Here is a 15016-nt window from a genome sequence, read left to right on the forward strand (position 1 = left end):
CACTCGGAAAATTAACACACGTTCGAGTGTGAATATTTACGATATGAAACTAAACGCATGGCATTGTAGCCATGCGTACATGCGCATGAAATTTTCTTCAAGTTCTGCTTGGAGAAAACTGTAGGCTGACTTGCATTATTGAACGTGATTTTGGGGGGGGGGGGCTAGCTCATGAATAGGAGCCACTACTTGTCGAAGACACTGCGTGCTTGGAGAAGACCATGAGGTGCCATGAGACTAGAGGCGCATGAGGATGGCTTTCAAGAACTAGTGGTGAAAAATGTCTACGAGTCGGCGGTAGATGAAGTGATGGGTCTCTTTTGCACGCACCAGCACGAGTTTATGGACGGTATCTTCTGAGGAAGAGAGAAGTAAAGAGATGTCCCTCACATAAAATAAGATTAGAGAGATGTGTAGAATGTAGAAATCTGTGAAAAACTCTGTAGAAAAGAACCATCCAAATAAAGCTGTAGCAGTGTGCGAGCAATGAATCTATCCCAGAAAATTTCCCATTTCCCAGAAATCCTAAAAAGGAAGTAAAATCAATAGTATCATTAAATAAGATCTTTTTTGAAAATCACGCAAAAAGGATAAGTTTGCAAACAACGCTGAGTCTGTTAATCGGCCTAAATGATAGTCCTCCTCTCTTTCGTCGTTTAGAGTAAGTTAATAGTGAATAATGTTTGTAAACATTATCGTATTGTTTATTTATGGCGTTATTTATATTATATATATTTTATTGTATTATATTTTATTGTATTATATTTTATTGTATTATATTTTATTGTATTATATTTTATTGTATTATATTTTATTGTATTATATTTTATTGTATTATATTTTATTGTATTATATTTTATTGTATTATATTTTATTATTATTGTTATATTATTGTGTTATATTATTGATTCAATGACGTTTTTCTTAGTCATTTTTATGTGAATGAATAATTGTGGAATGAATTATGCGAGTTTCCATTATTTCCTCTGGAGAAGTTTGATTCGAATAACGAGATATGCGGATAACGAGCACGTTGACGGAACGAATTAAGCTCGTTAACCGAAGTTCCACTGTACTTATATTTTTTAAGTGAACGGCGGGTTCTTTTGTTTTACTAGTTATGTGTTAAATAGTGTACAGTAAAAAGAAAGAGGATGAATAACGTGAGTAAAGTAATTGTCTGAAGCTCATTTAGCATAATCTCGCTTGCATTAAAATTAAGATGCCATTAATGTACTTGATCCTAGTGGCATAGAATTAAATTTCATTTTGAATTATAAGTACAAAAAAATTATTAATTTTCACTACCTGAACGTTTTCCGAATCGACAAAATCACAAATCTATAGATTCAAAATTAATTTTGGCAACAGGTGACTTTTCCCACGATTTTGAATAATTGAAAATAGCATAAATTTATGACTTTTATCAAACATGGGATGATTTACTTGTAAATAAGCCAAATAGTCCTCACACATCATAGTTAATATGTTATTTTTAGTCATTATTAATAACAACCCGTAGTACTAATATTTTGAGCTAACTCAAGAAACAACATTTTTTTATGCCTGTAAATTCTGTAAAACTATAGCACAATTTATTCCATTGGAAATTTGTTTACATATCTGCATTGTCATAAACTTTCTGAAAAATATTTGCAGTTGTTTTTCTGTTTGATGGATATAACTTTCTAACTCACTAACTTTCTCGAGATTTGATTCACTTTTGATGAGAAACACTACTAATTGCGAGTGTCAAGCAATCGCTTCCGTACGTATTTCACTAAAAACTGTTGCAAAGTTATTGACGAGAACTCTTTTAAGTGTTCAGCTCTTGGAATGCGCTAGACTTGAACGAACAGAAATCTAAACAAATAAATGAATCTAAAAAATAGATTACCGAGATAAATTACGGGTAACGACCTTCATACCATATCCCAAAGAAGGTATATCATATTACTGTTTTTTGAGACGGCATGGAAAAATAACGAAGAAACGCCTGTGTTGACGATTCAACTAAACCGAGTCAAAATCAATCTAGTACTGATCAGCGTTATCATTTATTTAAGCCCCGTAATGTTTGTAATGTAATTTATCGCGTGATAGCGATATAACAATATATCGTCATTGCATTAAAAAATTGCTGGTGATATTCACTTACAATCTTCTAAGTTTAATCATTCAATGTTCACGAGAATTTTACCAAAAGTTTTCGATGAATAGAAACTCTACGGTTCATTTTAAAATTCAGGTAAGATATGAAAAATGATCTGCAGTGAGGAGAATAATTCTGTAGTAGTATGACAGTAGACCTTCCCCCTCAAAAAGAAACAGTTATCGGGGAAAATACAAAAACAGACATTTTTATGCGGTTCGAATCTAAAAAAACGTCAATTAGTAAAATTTGAAAAAAATAACGAGAGACCGTAAAATTCAAGAATCTAAAACGTTTCGGCTCTCATGGGTGCCAGGACCGTCATTTCAACTTTTTTCGGGGGGGGGGGGGGCAAAGCACATGTACTCAATGTATGTATATATATATTTGCGTGCGTGTATATATATATATATATATTATTTTTAGTGTATTTTCAAAATCCCCCCCTCCCCTCCCTGCCCCTCTAAATGACGGGCCTGATGGGTACCATAGTTAATTCGATTATTTTCACTGTTTTTATTATTTGTCTAAACGTTGTTTTCGGTTTTCGATTTCATTTACTTAAAATAGAATTCGATGAGCTGATTATTGATAATGATTTTCGGTGACTTCGCACATGCATAATTAATGATTGAATAAATCCATGCACTGAAAGCTTTGAATATTCGTTTAAAAAAAGAACAGTAAAGACGCGAAAATCAAAAATGTTGAGTAAGCACAGAAACTTTCCAGGATAGAACTCGAATTCCACGGATTGGAGTGGTCCCTAAAGCTCTAGACATTTTTATACTCGCATGTTTAAGCTCTTGTGTTGTGGCTTTTTATTATATAAAAATAAAATTTTCTTACATCCAATCTACCGAAACATCCAGTCTAACTTTTAGCTTAATCGGTGTGTTTTGAAGTATTGGTCACACAAAACATATCCATGCGATATACTGTTTTATCACATTTCAGCCCAGGCCCTTTTTTTAAGAAATTTAAACTGGTGGGGCACGCACTAGAAAAAAGGGAACTCGAAGCGGAGTAAGCTCCAGTGTGTTCTGTACAAATGACATAACAGGTGAAAATTTCAAATTTTAATAAAAAATATGAATTAATAAGTTATTAATTAATAAAAGTATTAACTAATGAAATTATTAATTATGACATGAATGTCGTTCTCCACTTGTTAATACAAGATATACAGAAGACTGGATGTTGTGAAGATATTTATTATTTTAGATGTTAATTTTTTAAGGAAGGAAAAAAAAACTCATCTCTGCCTCGAGTCGAACCCCTGGTCCCTCGATTGCCGGACGAGAGCGTATATGCGCCGAACGGAACTGTGCAACGGACGGTGAACCGATCAGCTAATAGCTCATGGACGACAAGCCACCAGATGACTATATATATGCCATGAATGTCGCTCTCCACTTGTTAATACAAGATATACAGAAGACTGGATGTTGTGAAGATATTTATTATTTTAGATGTTAATTTTTTAAGGAAGGAAAAAACTCATCTCTGCCTCTACCGGGAGTCGAACTCGGGTCCCTCGATTGCCGGACGAGTGCTCTGAACAACATCCAGTCTTCTGTATATCTTGTATTAACAAGTGGAGAGCGACATTCATGTCATATATATAGCCATCTGGTGGCTCGTCGTCCTTGAGCTATTAGCTGATCGGTTCACCGTCCATTGCACGGTTCCGTTCGGCACTTATACGCTCTAGCGAAGGAAAATCTCTATCTCCTCTGTAGCTTAGTGGTCAGAGCACTCGTCCGGCAATCGAGGGACCCGGGTTCGACTCCCGGTAGAGGCAGCGATGAGTTTTTTCCTTCCTTAAAAAATTAACATCTAAAATAATAAATATCTTCACAACATCCAGTCGTCTGTATATCTTGTAAATTATTAATTATTGAACTCATTAATTAATTATAACTCTCTCTCTCTCTCTCTGTGTTAATGAAAAACAGGGAGGGCGGAGATGTACAAACTTGGAAAAAAACAGCAAGAAATCTATCAGAAGTTTACAGAGCGTGTTGCGATCAAAAATTATGCACAATGGGGATAATGACACATTGTGTGTAGGAAATTATTGCATGCACAAAAGGATGCAAGGCGATATTGTATGGCACATGCAGAACAGGAGTGTATAACATTTGCGAAAATAGGTACATGAAGGTACGCAAAAAATGCACTAAATAGGCAAAAACGAGTTTGTGGGCATGATCGGAGAGGGTTGCGTGATGCTGGGATTAATTATAAACAATATAAAGAACATAAGCGAGGTAGAAAATTATTGCAAGTACAAAAGGAAGCAAGATGATATTGTATAGCATATGCAGAAAAATTATTGTTTTTCAAAAAAGAGATTCATCTCCTTATCGAAAGCAACTAGAAACCGGACTTAAACAACCAGAATTCATTTTAATCATTATTCGGATGACCATACGTCTCGTATTTCCCGGAAAATTTCTGCATTTTCACGTGATTTAATAATAGACTACTAGTATACAGGAAATTTTTTTTGAAAAAGACAAACAACTAGCAACTAGATGGGTATTTTTTACATCCAAATGGCCAAGAAAAAGGCCTGATCTAGCCTATTCCAGAGAAGTTTATCCCTAGAACTTTCCTTTTCCTTTTTGAAAAAAAAAAAAAAAATCAGTCATAAAAAATGGCGAAATCTTTTTGTGTGAATTTTTTCTTTGACTCCCTTCATATTGGCAGAGTTTGAAGTTGAAGCTGCTTCAGGAAGACAAGAAAACGGCTTTGCCCTACCCGTGGTCATTTTTTATCTTCACTGGTGGGGCAAATTCCCCACCAGTTAACATGTAAAAAAAAGGCTTATTTCAGCCAGATATCGCACCATGTCACTCTGAATAACGGCCATACATTTGGTTTGCTCCTAAATCAACGTTCTTTGTTAAAAATAATCCACTGAAGTGATTCTATTAAAAGCCACAGAGAGAGAGAGAGAGAGAGAGAGAGAGAGATGAATCTTTTGCCTTAAACCAGCTAAATGCTAGAAGAATGAAATTTAAAAAACGACCGAAAAATAGTTTGAAGTTACGAGAAAAAATTTACAAATACAGTAGACTCTCGGTAACTCGACTATCCGGAGATAACTCGACATCTATTATTCCCCTTGGTTGGCCCAATACTAATTTCAATGAAGGGGGAACTCTCTCACATGTTTGGCTTATGTTAGCAACTCCGCTTAAGTTGACTACCACTGGTTTTTACAATTACCCGTGTTTTACCATTCTAATAAGGGCCGTATTCACCGACATGGTTTAACTTTAAACTATAGTCACAATTTTTTGATGAGAGATCGACACGGATTGGTTAAATTCAGGTTTTTAACCAATCTATGTTGATCTCTTATCCAAAAATTGTAACTACAGGTTTAAACCATGTCGGTGATACGGCCCTTGAGAATCTTTTGACGTTGTCCGTGGGTACTTCGATAATCCTTTGTTTCTTTGTTCTATATGATGGGTCCCTTTTTTGCGCTATGGGGGTGGCGTGCATGTGAAGAATGAATGTTTGAAGCCTCTTGGCCGGCCTATCAGTTTAGTGGCGTTTCCAGGACAGGTCTTTCATTTTTTTCATGGTCAAAAGAAGTGTGGATGATCCTTAAAGTGTGGTGTGATCCCTATTGAATGTTGACAATTTCAACATCCAATAGGGATAAAAATCTTATCTATTGTAGGTTTTGATATTGTCTGTTGCGGAGAATGCTTTTGGCGGAACTCGGCTTTACGATTTCTTGGAAAAGGAGTAAAAGAAAAAGAGCTAAAGCCTGGTTAGACGCTGAATATATATTCTAGAAACCTTGGTTGAATATGTCATATGGTTATCATTGTGAGTATAGACGTCAGTGAATGCAATGGGCCCCACGCGAACTTCATACTTTAACTTTAAAATCAAAAGTTGAAATTTTCAAAAATCTAAAATTAGGAAAACTCAGAGTGAACTCGCCGCAGAATATGGAGATGCACGGAACCCATTTCAACATTTGCTAAAAATGAGGGAAACTTTTTTCAGCATTTGAATCTTCTTATGAACCAAGCGGAAAACGCATAAGAAATCAGAATTCAGTGATATAGAGGAAGCAACTCCTTTCAAATCGCTCAATCTCACTTAATCCCATTATCAGGACCAATAATTCAAGAAAAGCAAAATATTTCGCAAAAAATCTCAATCAAGGAATATCATTAGGAATTATCCTAAGTATGAAAACTTTTTACAGAAAATTACAGACAAAAAATTTGTGGATGTTAGAATGGACGCAAAAATTTGTTTTAGATGCAGTTTAAATGATTGATTCTGCATGGAACTCAGGCAGGAGTGCCACGATTCAGAACTGCTTCCGTCATGTTGGTTATTGTTCTCAGTCTTTGGAGAACGATTATTTCTCCAAAGAAAATTAATTAATTAAAATAAAAAGATTATTTTTCCTGAAGATTCTTCCCAGATTAAGTGTGAAGAAAGCATAAATAGCACTATGGGTGATTGTATCGACGATGAATTTGTGAGTATTGACTCTGATCTTGTAACTTTAGGACTTTTAGCAGACGACGATATTCTAGAATCAATCACCCAAAGCAAGTGCTTCATGTTTCGAAGAAATAGAATCACACACACACAGAAAATTCAGATGAAGAAGTATCTGCACCATCTCTCCATTATTCACTAAAAACTCTAGATGTGATACGTCACTTCTTTCCTACGCAGTCAGGAAAAGGCCGAACAATCGCGGTATAAACTGAATAGTGTAGAAAAAAATTTTGTTTTCTCTTCGGAAAGAAAAACAAGCAAATATATACTTGATTATTTTTCATGAGGTAAATTTTTTTTATACGTTTTAGTTCTATTTTGAACAACCCCAAATTAAAATTAATGAGAATTAGCATTTTATTTAATACAATGGTTAGACTGTATATAATTACGTACACAAAAACGATCAGACAAAAATTTAGTGAAACCCCGCTAACTCGACATCCGCTTAAGTCGACATGTTTGTCGATACTTTTGGGGTGTTGAGTTACCGAGAGTCTACTTACAAGGCCACAACAGACAAAATGCCCAGCGAGATGGCGGAGAAAAAGATGAAGAATATAATACAGCTGATGAATATAGGTGAAGTCAAAGTTTTTTCTGTCTCAAAAATTTACAAGAAAAACGCTCGGAGCTTCATTATTATTGAGCACAACGATGATCTAACACTATTACAGTACATTTGTATTACTTTCTAATTTACAAACAAGTATTCATTAAAAGATATTCCCTATCAGTTCCAAACAAATGAAATGCTACAAGCTAGCTGAAATTAGGCGATATTCTAGATATATTTGGATCCATATTTTTTATGGCCATCTTTTTTTTCAGCCATCTCGTTGGGCATTTCGCCTGTTGTCGAATTTATATTCGTATTGCAGTAAAACTTCGATTAACCGTCACTCGTTTAGCCATCAGTTTCTGTTATTCGTCATCGTCTAAAAAAAATATCCCGAAAAAACAGCCCCAGGTTATAAGTTCCAAAAAGATCAGATCACTGCTATGATCATTCGGGCAATTCAGTCGCTAAACTTTCTCTCTGGGCTTTGTGTGTGTATTCCTCAACTTCTTCATAAACTGACACATATTCATTGTTCATTAACAGTTGCGTTCCCAGCTAGATGTAATGCATCAAAAAAATTAGTTTCTTCCGTAAATTATTCCATCCAATACAATCATCCACATAAGCTTCATTTTTTTTTTAAACCTAAGCCATTACAGAGATTGCAAATGATAAATTTCCTATAGTAAATGCAAAAAAAAATTTCTTCATCCATAACTACTACCAGCAACAGCACAAAACTAACGAAGACTGACGAAAACTTTTGCAAAAACAATTTTATATAAATCTTTTATAGTGTAATGTGATCCATTTCCTTTACAAAATAAATTTTATAAAAAAAATTTGAATACAAAATTTATAAAATATCTTTGACAAGTTTTATAAAATAGATTTTATCAAACTTTTATAGTGTAATACCGGCCTAAAATTACCTTTCATTACTACTCTCAAATCCAATGTCGCCATCGGACCAGAAACGAGATATACAGAGTAAATGGAACGTATGGTCAGTGCTGCAACTAGGGAGGAGCAGGCGGGTCTGGTGGCACTGTACTAGAGGGGTCGCCGAATTCACCCTTCAACTGCTCTTTAACATTATACCATTACATAGTGGTACCAAAATGCGTGCTTGCCAACGGCTGACAAAGCATCTAAAAGACAAAGTATCTATCTATATTTAGTTGCGACCCTTCATATGGTAAAAGCAGATACAAGTCATCTCGCCAATTTCGGATGCAAAAGGCCGAATTGATGTTGGCTGTTTGGCGAATTTTTTATTCTCACCCCCGAAAAAATATTTTTTGTAATTTGACGACGCAATGGCGACAATTTACATTACGTTTGTGACGTCATTTTCGGGGATTAAAAACGAAAGCAATGGTCTTTTTTTTTTTTCCGGAAAAATTCTTTGGGAATAACTTTTTCTTCCGAAAGGAGGGATCTTTTTACAATCACGAGCGAAATTCGGAAGATATAAAAAGTTTTCAGGAGTCCAAGAGATGGAGTATAAATTCGGGAGCCTTCCGGAAATTCCGGTAGACTTGGCAGCTATGATATTGGATGGTATTTCATTTTTTCTGACTGTATTTTTCGTCAAAATAGGGTCATGATAAAACGTCATACGTTGTTGTAACGATACCTGAACATGGCTCCGCCGCTCTGTCTCAACGAAGCGATATAAGAAGTTGATCAAAGACCGGGGAATATCCCATAATAAACAGTTTGTTCGAGTTATTTTTGGGAATAAAATGGAGGTATTTTGAGTTGAGGTTGCGCGGGCGTGAAAAAAAATCACACGAGCTTCTGAAATACAGTAAAACCCCTCTTAACGGACACCCCCCCCCACAGATACGGCCACCCCTCTTTTACGGCCAGTTAATATCTTCCCTTTGTATAATACAAGTTTTCATTTCAGACCCCTGAGTAACGGTCACCCTTCTTGTACGGAAGAATTTTTTTGTCCCACCGGTGACCGCAAAAGAGAGGTTTCACTGTATATGTTCATCGGTCGAGTTCCTCTGAAATAGGCTTTTTTTTTTATGCCGAGCACAACTCAGGTCTATCGCCATAGGCAATTTACTACCTAGCGAGTTGTGCGGGAATTGTAAGCGTGTATACCTAACAGTCTGAGTATCTAGTGTAGTGTAAGATTTTTCAGTACTGCCATCTATATCTCAGAAGTGAAGTGAGTGATGTGTAGTGACTATATTTGTACTGTTTGTAGGTCTGTTGCTCTCTGTGGCGAGACTTTTTAACGGGGAGATCGACTCGCATTTGCGCCTCGAAGTTGGGAACCACAGGAAACCAACTTCAGCCGACCACCGCTGTGGCGACGGTGGGGCTCGAACCCGGGTCCTCGCGATGCGAGTCCGTCACTATGACCACTCGACCACCACAGCGGCCTCTGAAATAGGCTATATGCAGGGGTGGAAAATTAAAATTTGATTTTTGTTGTAGGAAAAATTATTTTTGTAGCAGTATTTATTTTTATCAGTTTTGTAGCACTTTAAAATTTTGGCAGTAAATAAAATACCCAGTTTTTAATTAACGTATATGCAGTAGCGTACACAGGATTACTTTTTACTTTAAAAAACAGTGTTACCTCAGCTCAAAAGAAGCGGATTGCCCCCCAAGGCACAAAATACATAGGTATTTCCTCTGGAAGAAATATATATATTTCTTTAATTTTTAAATCATAAAAAAAATTTTGAGAGAAGTTCTTGATATTTATATTTTTTACATTCTCTACAGTATCAACAAATGAGAGGCTTTTAACATAGAGACATTTTAACATATGGTATTTCAGATTTCAAAACTAATTTGAAAATGAGTGTTTTTAGATTTATCTTGTAAACTTGGTATAATCACTAATTTAAAAAAAAAATTACTACAGGAGAGACCTGAAACATTCATTATAAAGGTAATTATTTTTCTTGTTTTTGCCGCTGATGCAAGTCTAAGTTGTGCTTTTGTATTCTTCAATTTCAAGCATTTTCATTTTGAACGTTTGGTCTTGCTTCTTTTACCAGAATTTACCCATTTCCTATTTAAAATAATAAGTGTATCTTTTTGAGTTCGCTTTTGATCATTACCTCAGTTTGATTCAACATACTTTGAAATGACTTCTTTTGCTGGGTCATTCTTAGAATATTTATTAGAAATTCTAAGAAATTTAATAGTGATTAAAAAACTATAGAATTGAATTATTTTTAACTTAAACTATAGAATTAAATTATTTTTAATTAAACTATAGAAATAAAAACTATAGAATATAATGATTAAACTATTAGAAATTTAATAGAATGATTCTATTTTCTTAAAAAATTCAATCCGAGTACATCTGTTTTCGCTCCCTATATTTCACTTATTTCGTAACTTTTTTTCATTTCGTTACTTTTCTAGGATTTCGTCACTTTTCTAGGATTTCGTCACTTTTCCATGATCGCAGACACCCTGATTTACCGAGGGCTTTTGTGTCGCAACTCCTAATGGTAATGACGGATTTGTCATTGCTGTTTTTCCAGTGCGATAATACGTTATTTCGCGAACTTTTCCGTTCTGTTAAAGGATACACGAATGTTTCGTCAAGTACAGCCAGTCAGGAAAAATCGACGCAATTTCAAAAATAAGTAAGGAAGGTATAAATCTAAGGAGTCAACATTTTTTAGTAAAAAAATAGCTGGAAACAGAAATTGAAGGGTTTTTTTCGTTGTTCTGCGGAAGAGCGGCAATTCGCATAGTTTGACCCCATTTTATAAGTTGTCGGAATTCTGGAGATAGGGCCTCAAGCTAATTTCATATGTAATGTGGCCCCACGAAATAAAATTGTGAGGAAGGACAAATGATGTTATCGGAAAATCAGCTTCTATTGTGATGCAACTTCAAAGTTTCTTAAAAGGAAAATTTTGTTTTTGGCACACGAAGGCGCAGAATTGAAGAATTTCGGCATTTCTAGCAGATGTAGCAAACGCCGGAAATTGTAGCAGCTTGTAGCAACTGCAGCAGATTCCCCCCCCCCCTCAGTATATGTTCATCCCATGGAGAGAAACATTTTCCTGGCAATCATTTATTGTTTTGTTCGAGGATTATTATTTTTTCTATATTTTATCTTAGTGTTTCTTGTTGCCAGTAGCACATGCAGGGTGCATCGGAATTAAATCTAGTAGGTCACCCTGTGGGAGATGAATCACACTCATTTGCGGTTATAGAAAAAGAGCATGTAAAAGTGAAATGTGTTCCGAAAAAAATGAATGCAAACATATACTGCGGAGCAGAGTTCCGAAATCAGAAATCACAACTGACGTAGATGGGTGTAACTCGAATGCTTCAATAACAATCAAGCTCCGCGTCATTTTGCCACGAATTTCTGCCGTCATTTGTGTGAATGAATGTAAAATAAAATGAAGAGGACCGACATCTGATACGGACGAACTCCTTCAAAGCCAAATGTCCACTGTGGAAATAGGAGAAGGAAAACAATCAATCCTCTATGTATGTGCGTCTCCGCACACAATTTTTCGTGGATAAGGTCAGAAAAGAAACGCGATATCTTTCTCCAGACAAAACACAAAAAGCCATCCAATATGAAGATGACGTAACATAAGGAAAAGATGGCGATTTGCTAAAGTTTCATACTACCATTCCTGATCGAATGTTTTGTCTTAAGGGGAACGGTTTTTTTTTGGGTGTATTGGTGTTTATTATGGATCACATTAGAGAGAGCGAGGCTACGAATGTCAACCATTAGATGATTCAAAAAGGTTTAATATATAATATAAGGATAAATCGAGGATAATTTCAAATTTTCTCAATGGGTGAAAATTTAACACAGCCTGCCTAAACTTTTGTGTATGAGGCGTTTTTATAGGAGTTTGAAACTCCTTCCTATGTATTGTTTCAAATCAAGTGAACTGATTGCAAATACATAAAAACTGACGTTTTTTGGAGGATTACATAGTTATTCTAGAGCTCCTTGAAATGTCAGGCTGACTCATCTACCATCTTTGAGCAAACCTCCTTTGATGAAATGTATGCTATCGGTACTATCGCTTTTGTCAATCGTTGTTCCCAAGGCGCCTAGAGAAAAGAACGGACTCATCGTCCTTCATCTTTGAACAAAGAACTGTTTCCGTCACTTCACGTGACGTCTAATCGTTAAAAAAAATAGGATAGAAAAAAAGAGTTATTAGCCATAACGATAATATTGTCGTCACACTTCGCTCAAAGATGGCGGATAAGTCAGCCCGGTGTTTCAAGCGCGCAGCTCTTACTGTTCCTATACACCTTATAGGCACCTTAAGTTATCCTGATACTAAAAACATGCTCGGGTGCGACGTTACTACCCCTGGCTGTCAACCCATGCATCTTAAACTGCTAGGTTAGGGGCCGTTCAAGTATTACGTAAGCAAATTTCTAGCCGTTTTTGACCCCCTCCCCCCACTTTGTCAGCAAAAGTCAGCAAAACGCTGAATCCCCCCCCCCCCCCGTCAGCAAAATTTCGTCATCAGCTCTGCCCCTCTGAATCCTAACTCATATTTTCATAAGGGGTGGTTGATGACGTAAGCAAATTGGAACACCCCCCCCCCCCATCGATAATGACGTAATACTTGAACGGCCCCTTGCCCTAAAGAACACTTCCCTGTGACAGCTCACCTGTGCGTAGATAGAATGCCAATAAACTGCCTCTGGCGACATTCGGGATTGTGGAAGGAAAATTATTTTCAAGTCTCTCAACATAATTATCTGCTTGGTTATTATACCTTTCACTAATTCACAACCGAAAGGCACTCTTTTTAAAATGTTTTGCGCAATGCACCAGTCGTGCATTTGGCAGAAGTTGCAAGGTTTATTAGTTTTTTTAGGGGGAACACGACAAGTGAAAATTTGAATGTGAAATATCTAAACACACGTTCGAAGTTAGGAATATAGTTTCCATAGATGGGGAGTAAAAGTTATACGTTTCTATTTTACAGAGTTTAACCTGATGATGGAATCGTCGAATCTCAGCGCCCAGGGCCTGTGGGCAGAGAACGAAATAAGTTCAGCCGATGGGGCCCATAAGGGAGGACCATCCCTCGGACCACCTCATATCGATGATGACTCCATGAGCTGGAATGGCGTCTTCCGTCTCGTTATGCTATCTACGGTGGCTACGGTAGGATCTATGGGCAACGTGTTTGTCATTAGCTCCATAACTGTCATGGATCCGTTGCAGGTAATTAACTGCTTGTGGCTATAAATTTTGAATACGAAAAGTTACTTTGAATAAGAAAAGTTTGGTGGACACAGTGGACTCATCGTGGAAACTGATGCTGAGCATATTAAGTGTATAAGGAAATTTACGGTATGTTATATGCAATCAAAATCAGGGCCGCAACTAGATGCTTGGTCGGCCGGGAAAAGAACATTACCCCTTGTAATACTGAAGGAGGACCTAAAGGGTGAAATTTGCGCCCCTTCTGGTTCAGTACCCGGGACACCAGACCTGACTGCATCCCCCCTAGTTGCGGTCCTGGTCAAAATGTACATATATTTTTTATATTAACCGTCCTTTCTTTGCACAGGTTAAAGGCAACATTTACTTGGTGAACCTGGCAATGGCGAACCTCTTGGTGACCATCTTGGTTTTCCCTTCGTCCTGCGTCGCTATTATGGCCGGAATCCCGCATGAAAATGGTCTCTGTCATTTCCAGTGGTTGACCACGGTCGTCTGCTTCCTGGTGTCCGTCCAATCTTTCATGTTCATGGCTGTTGAAAATCACCTAGGCCTCGGTGGACTGGTTACCTACGACCTCTGCTGCACCAAAGTTCGGATAGTGTTCACTGTCTTCGCGATATGGACACTCTCCACGTCGTTCGCCATCGGCCAGCACGTCATGAATTTCGGTCCATCTTTTTGTCAGGGTCCGGCCAGAATCTGGGCGCGATACCACATAGCCGTCGGCTCTACTTTCGTGGTGCTACCGGTTCTAATAACGATACTTTTCTTCATCAGGGCCTTCATCAGGCTCAAAAATTTCAAGTTGCAGCTCGAGAACCTAGAAGATCCGACGGCCTACGTCCTCACGGACGAGCACCTGCTAAAGTCAAACATAGCCGTGTTCGTGCTGATGCTGTTCATGTGGACTCCGTGTGCCGTGGTGGCCGCTATAAGCGAGGTCCGGCCGGTCACGTCCAACTTGAAGGAGACCTCGTGGTGGGTGGCAATGGCAAATTCGTGCTTCTACAGCTACATGTACGCCGCTACGAACCGTGACTTCAGGGAGGCTTTCAACAAATTATTTTTCTATTGCTGCTGCAAGAGTCACGTGACTTTCTCGCGCCGACAACGAGATCCGCGCCGGTGCGGAGATGCCATTGGCCTAAGAGTACACATCATACCTGGGTTGAATATTTACGCCCAGAGGAAAGAAAACCTCAGCTGTAAACCTGGTACCACTTACAACCTTTGAAAAGTTTAACAAAAAAATGAATGTTTTGATGGAAATTTTTTTTTCGATGGATGTTTGATGTGAAATTATAATAAATGTTTTGATGTGGTTAAAGTGTTGCATCAGGTTTCTTTTTTTCCACTTGTCATCGCATTTCATTCACACGTTGCGAAAACATATTATTAACGCAATCAATGTTATTCAATCGTCAAGCAATTTTATCGTGGGGAGTGTCACGAACACAACTGAAATAAATAAACATTACACATTTAAAGGGTGTCACGACCCTTCTAGTCAAATTTTTGAAAATGCATCCAAAAAATA

General features: G+C 37.2%; 1 protein-coding gene across 1 annotated transcript in view; it reads left to right on the forward strand.

Annotated features, from left to right (window-relative positions):
• Window positions 1-14790, forward strand: part of LOC149070685 (adenosine receptor A2b-like) — a 186197-nt gene extending 171407 nt beyond the window's left edge. The window contains exons 2-3 of the mRNA XM_089249153.1: window positions 13235-13476; window positions 13826-14790. Coding sequence (XP_089105279.1) covers window positions 13246-13476; window positions 13826-14713 — 1119 coding nt within the window. The 5' untranslated portion in view covers window positions 13235-13245 and the 3' untranslated portion in view covers window positions 14714-14790. The remainder of the gene's footprint in view (window positions 1-13234; window positions 13477-13825) is intronic.
• Window positions 14791-15016: the final 226 nt, after the last annotated feature.

The sequence above is a fragment of the Pholcus phalangioides genome, unplaced genomic scaffold (genome assembly GCF_987345545.1).
Source record: "Pholcus phalangioides strain wild (caught in Gottingen) unplaced genomic scaffold, Ppha-v1.0 ptg000021l_1, whole genome shotgun sequence".
NCBI classification, from domain to species: Eukaryota; Metazoa; Arthropoda; class Arachnida; order Araneae; family Pholcidae; genus Pholcus; species Pholcus phalangioides.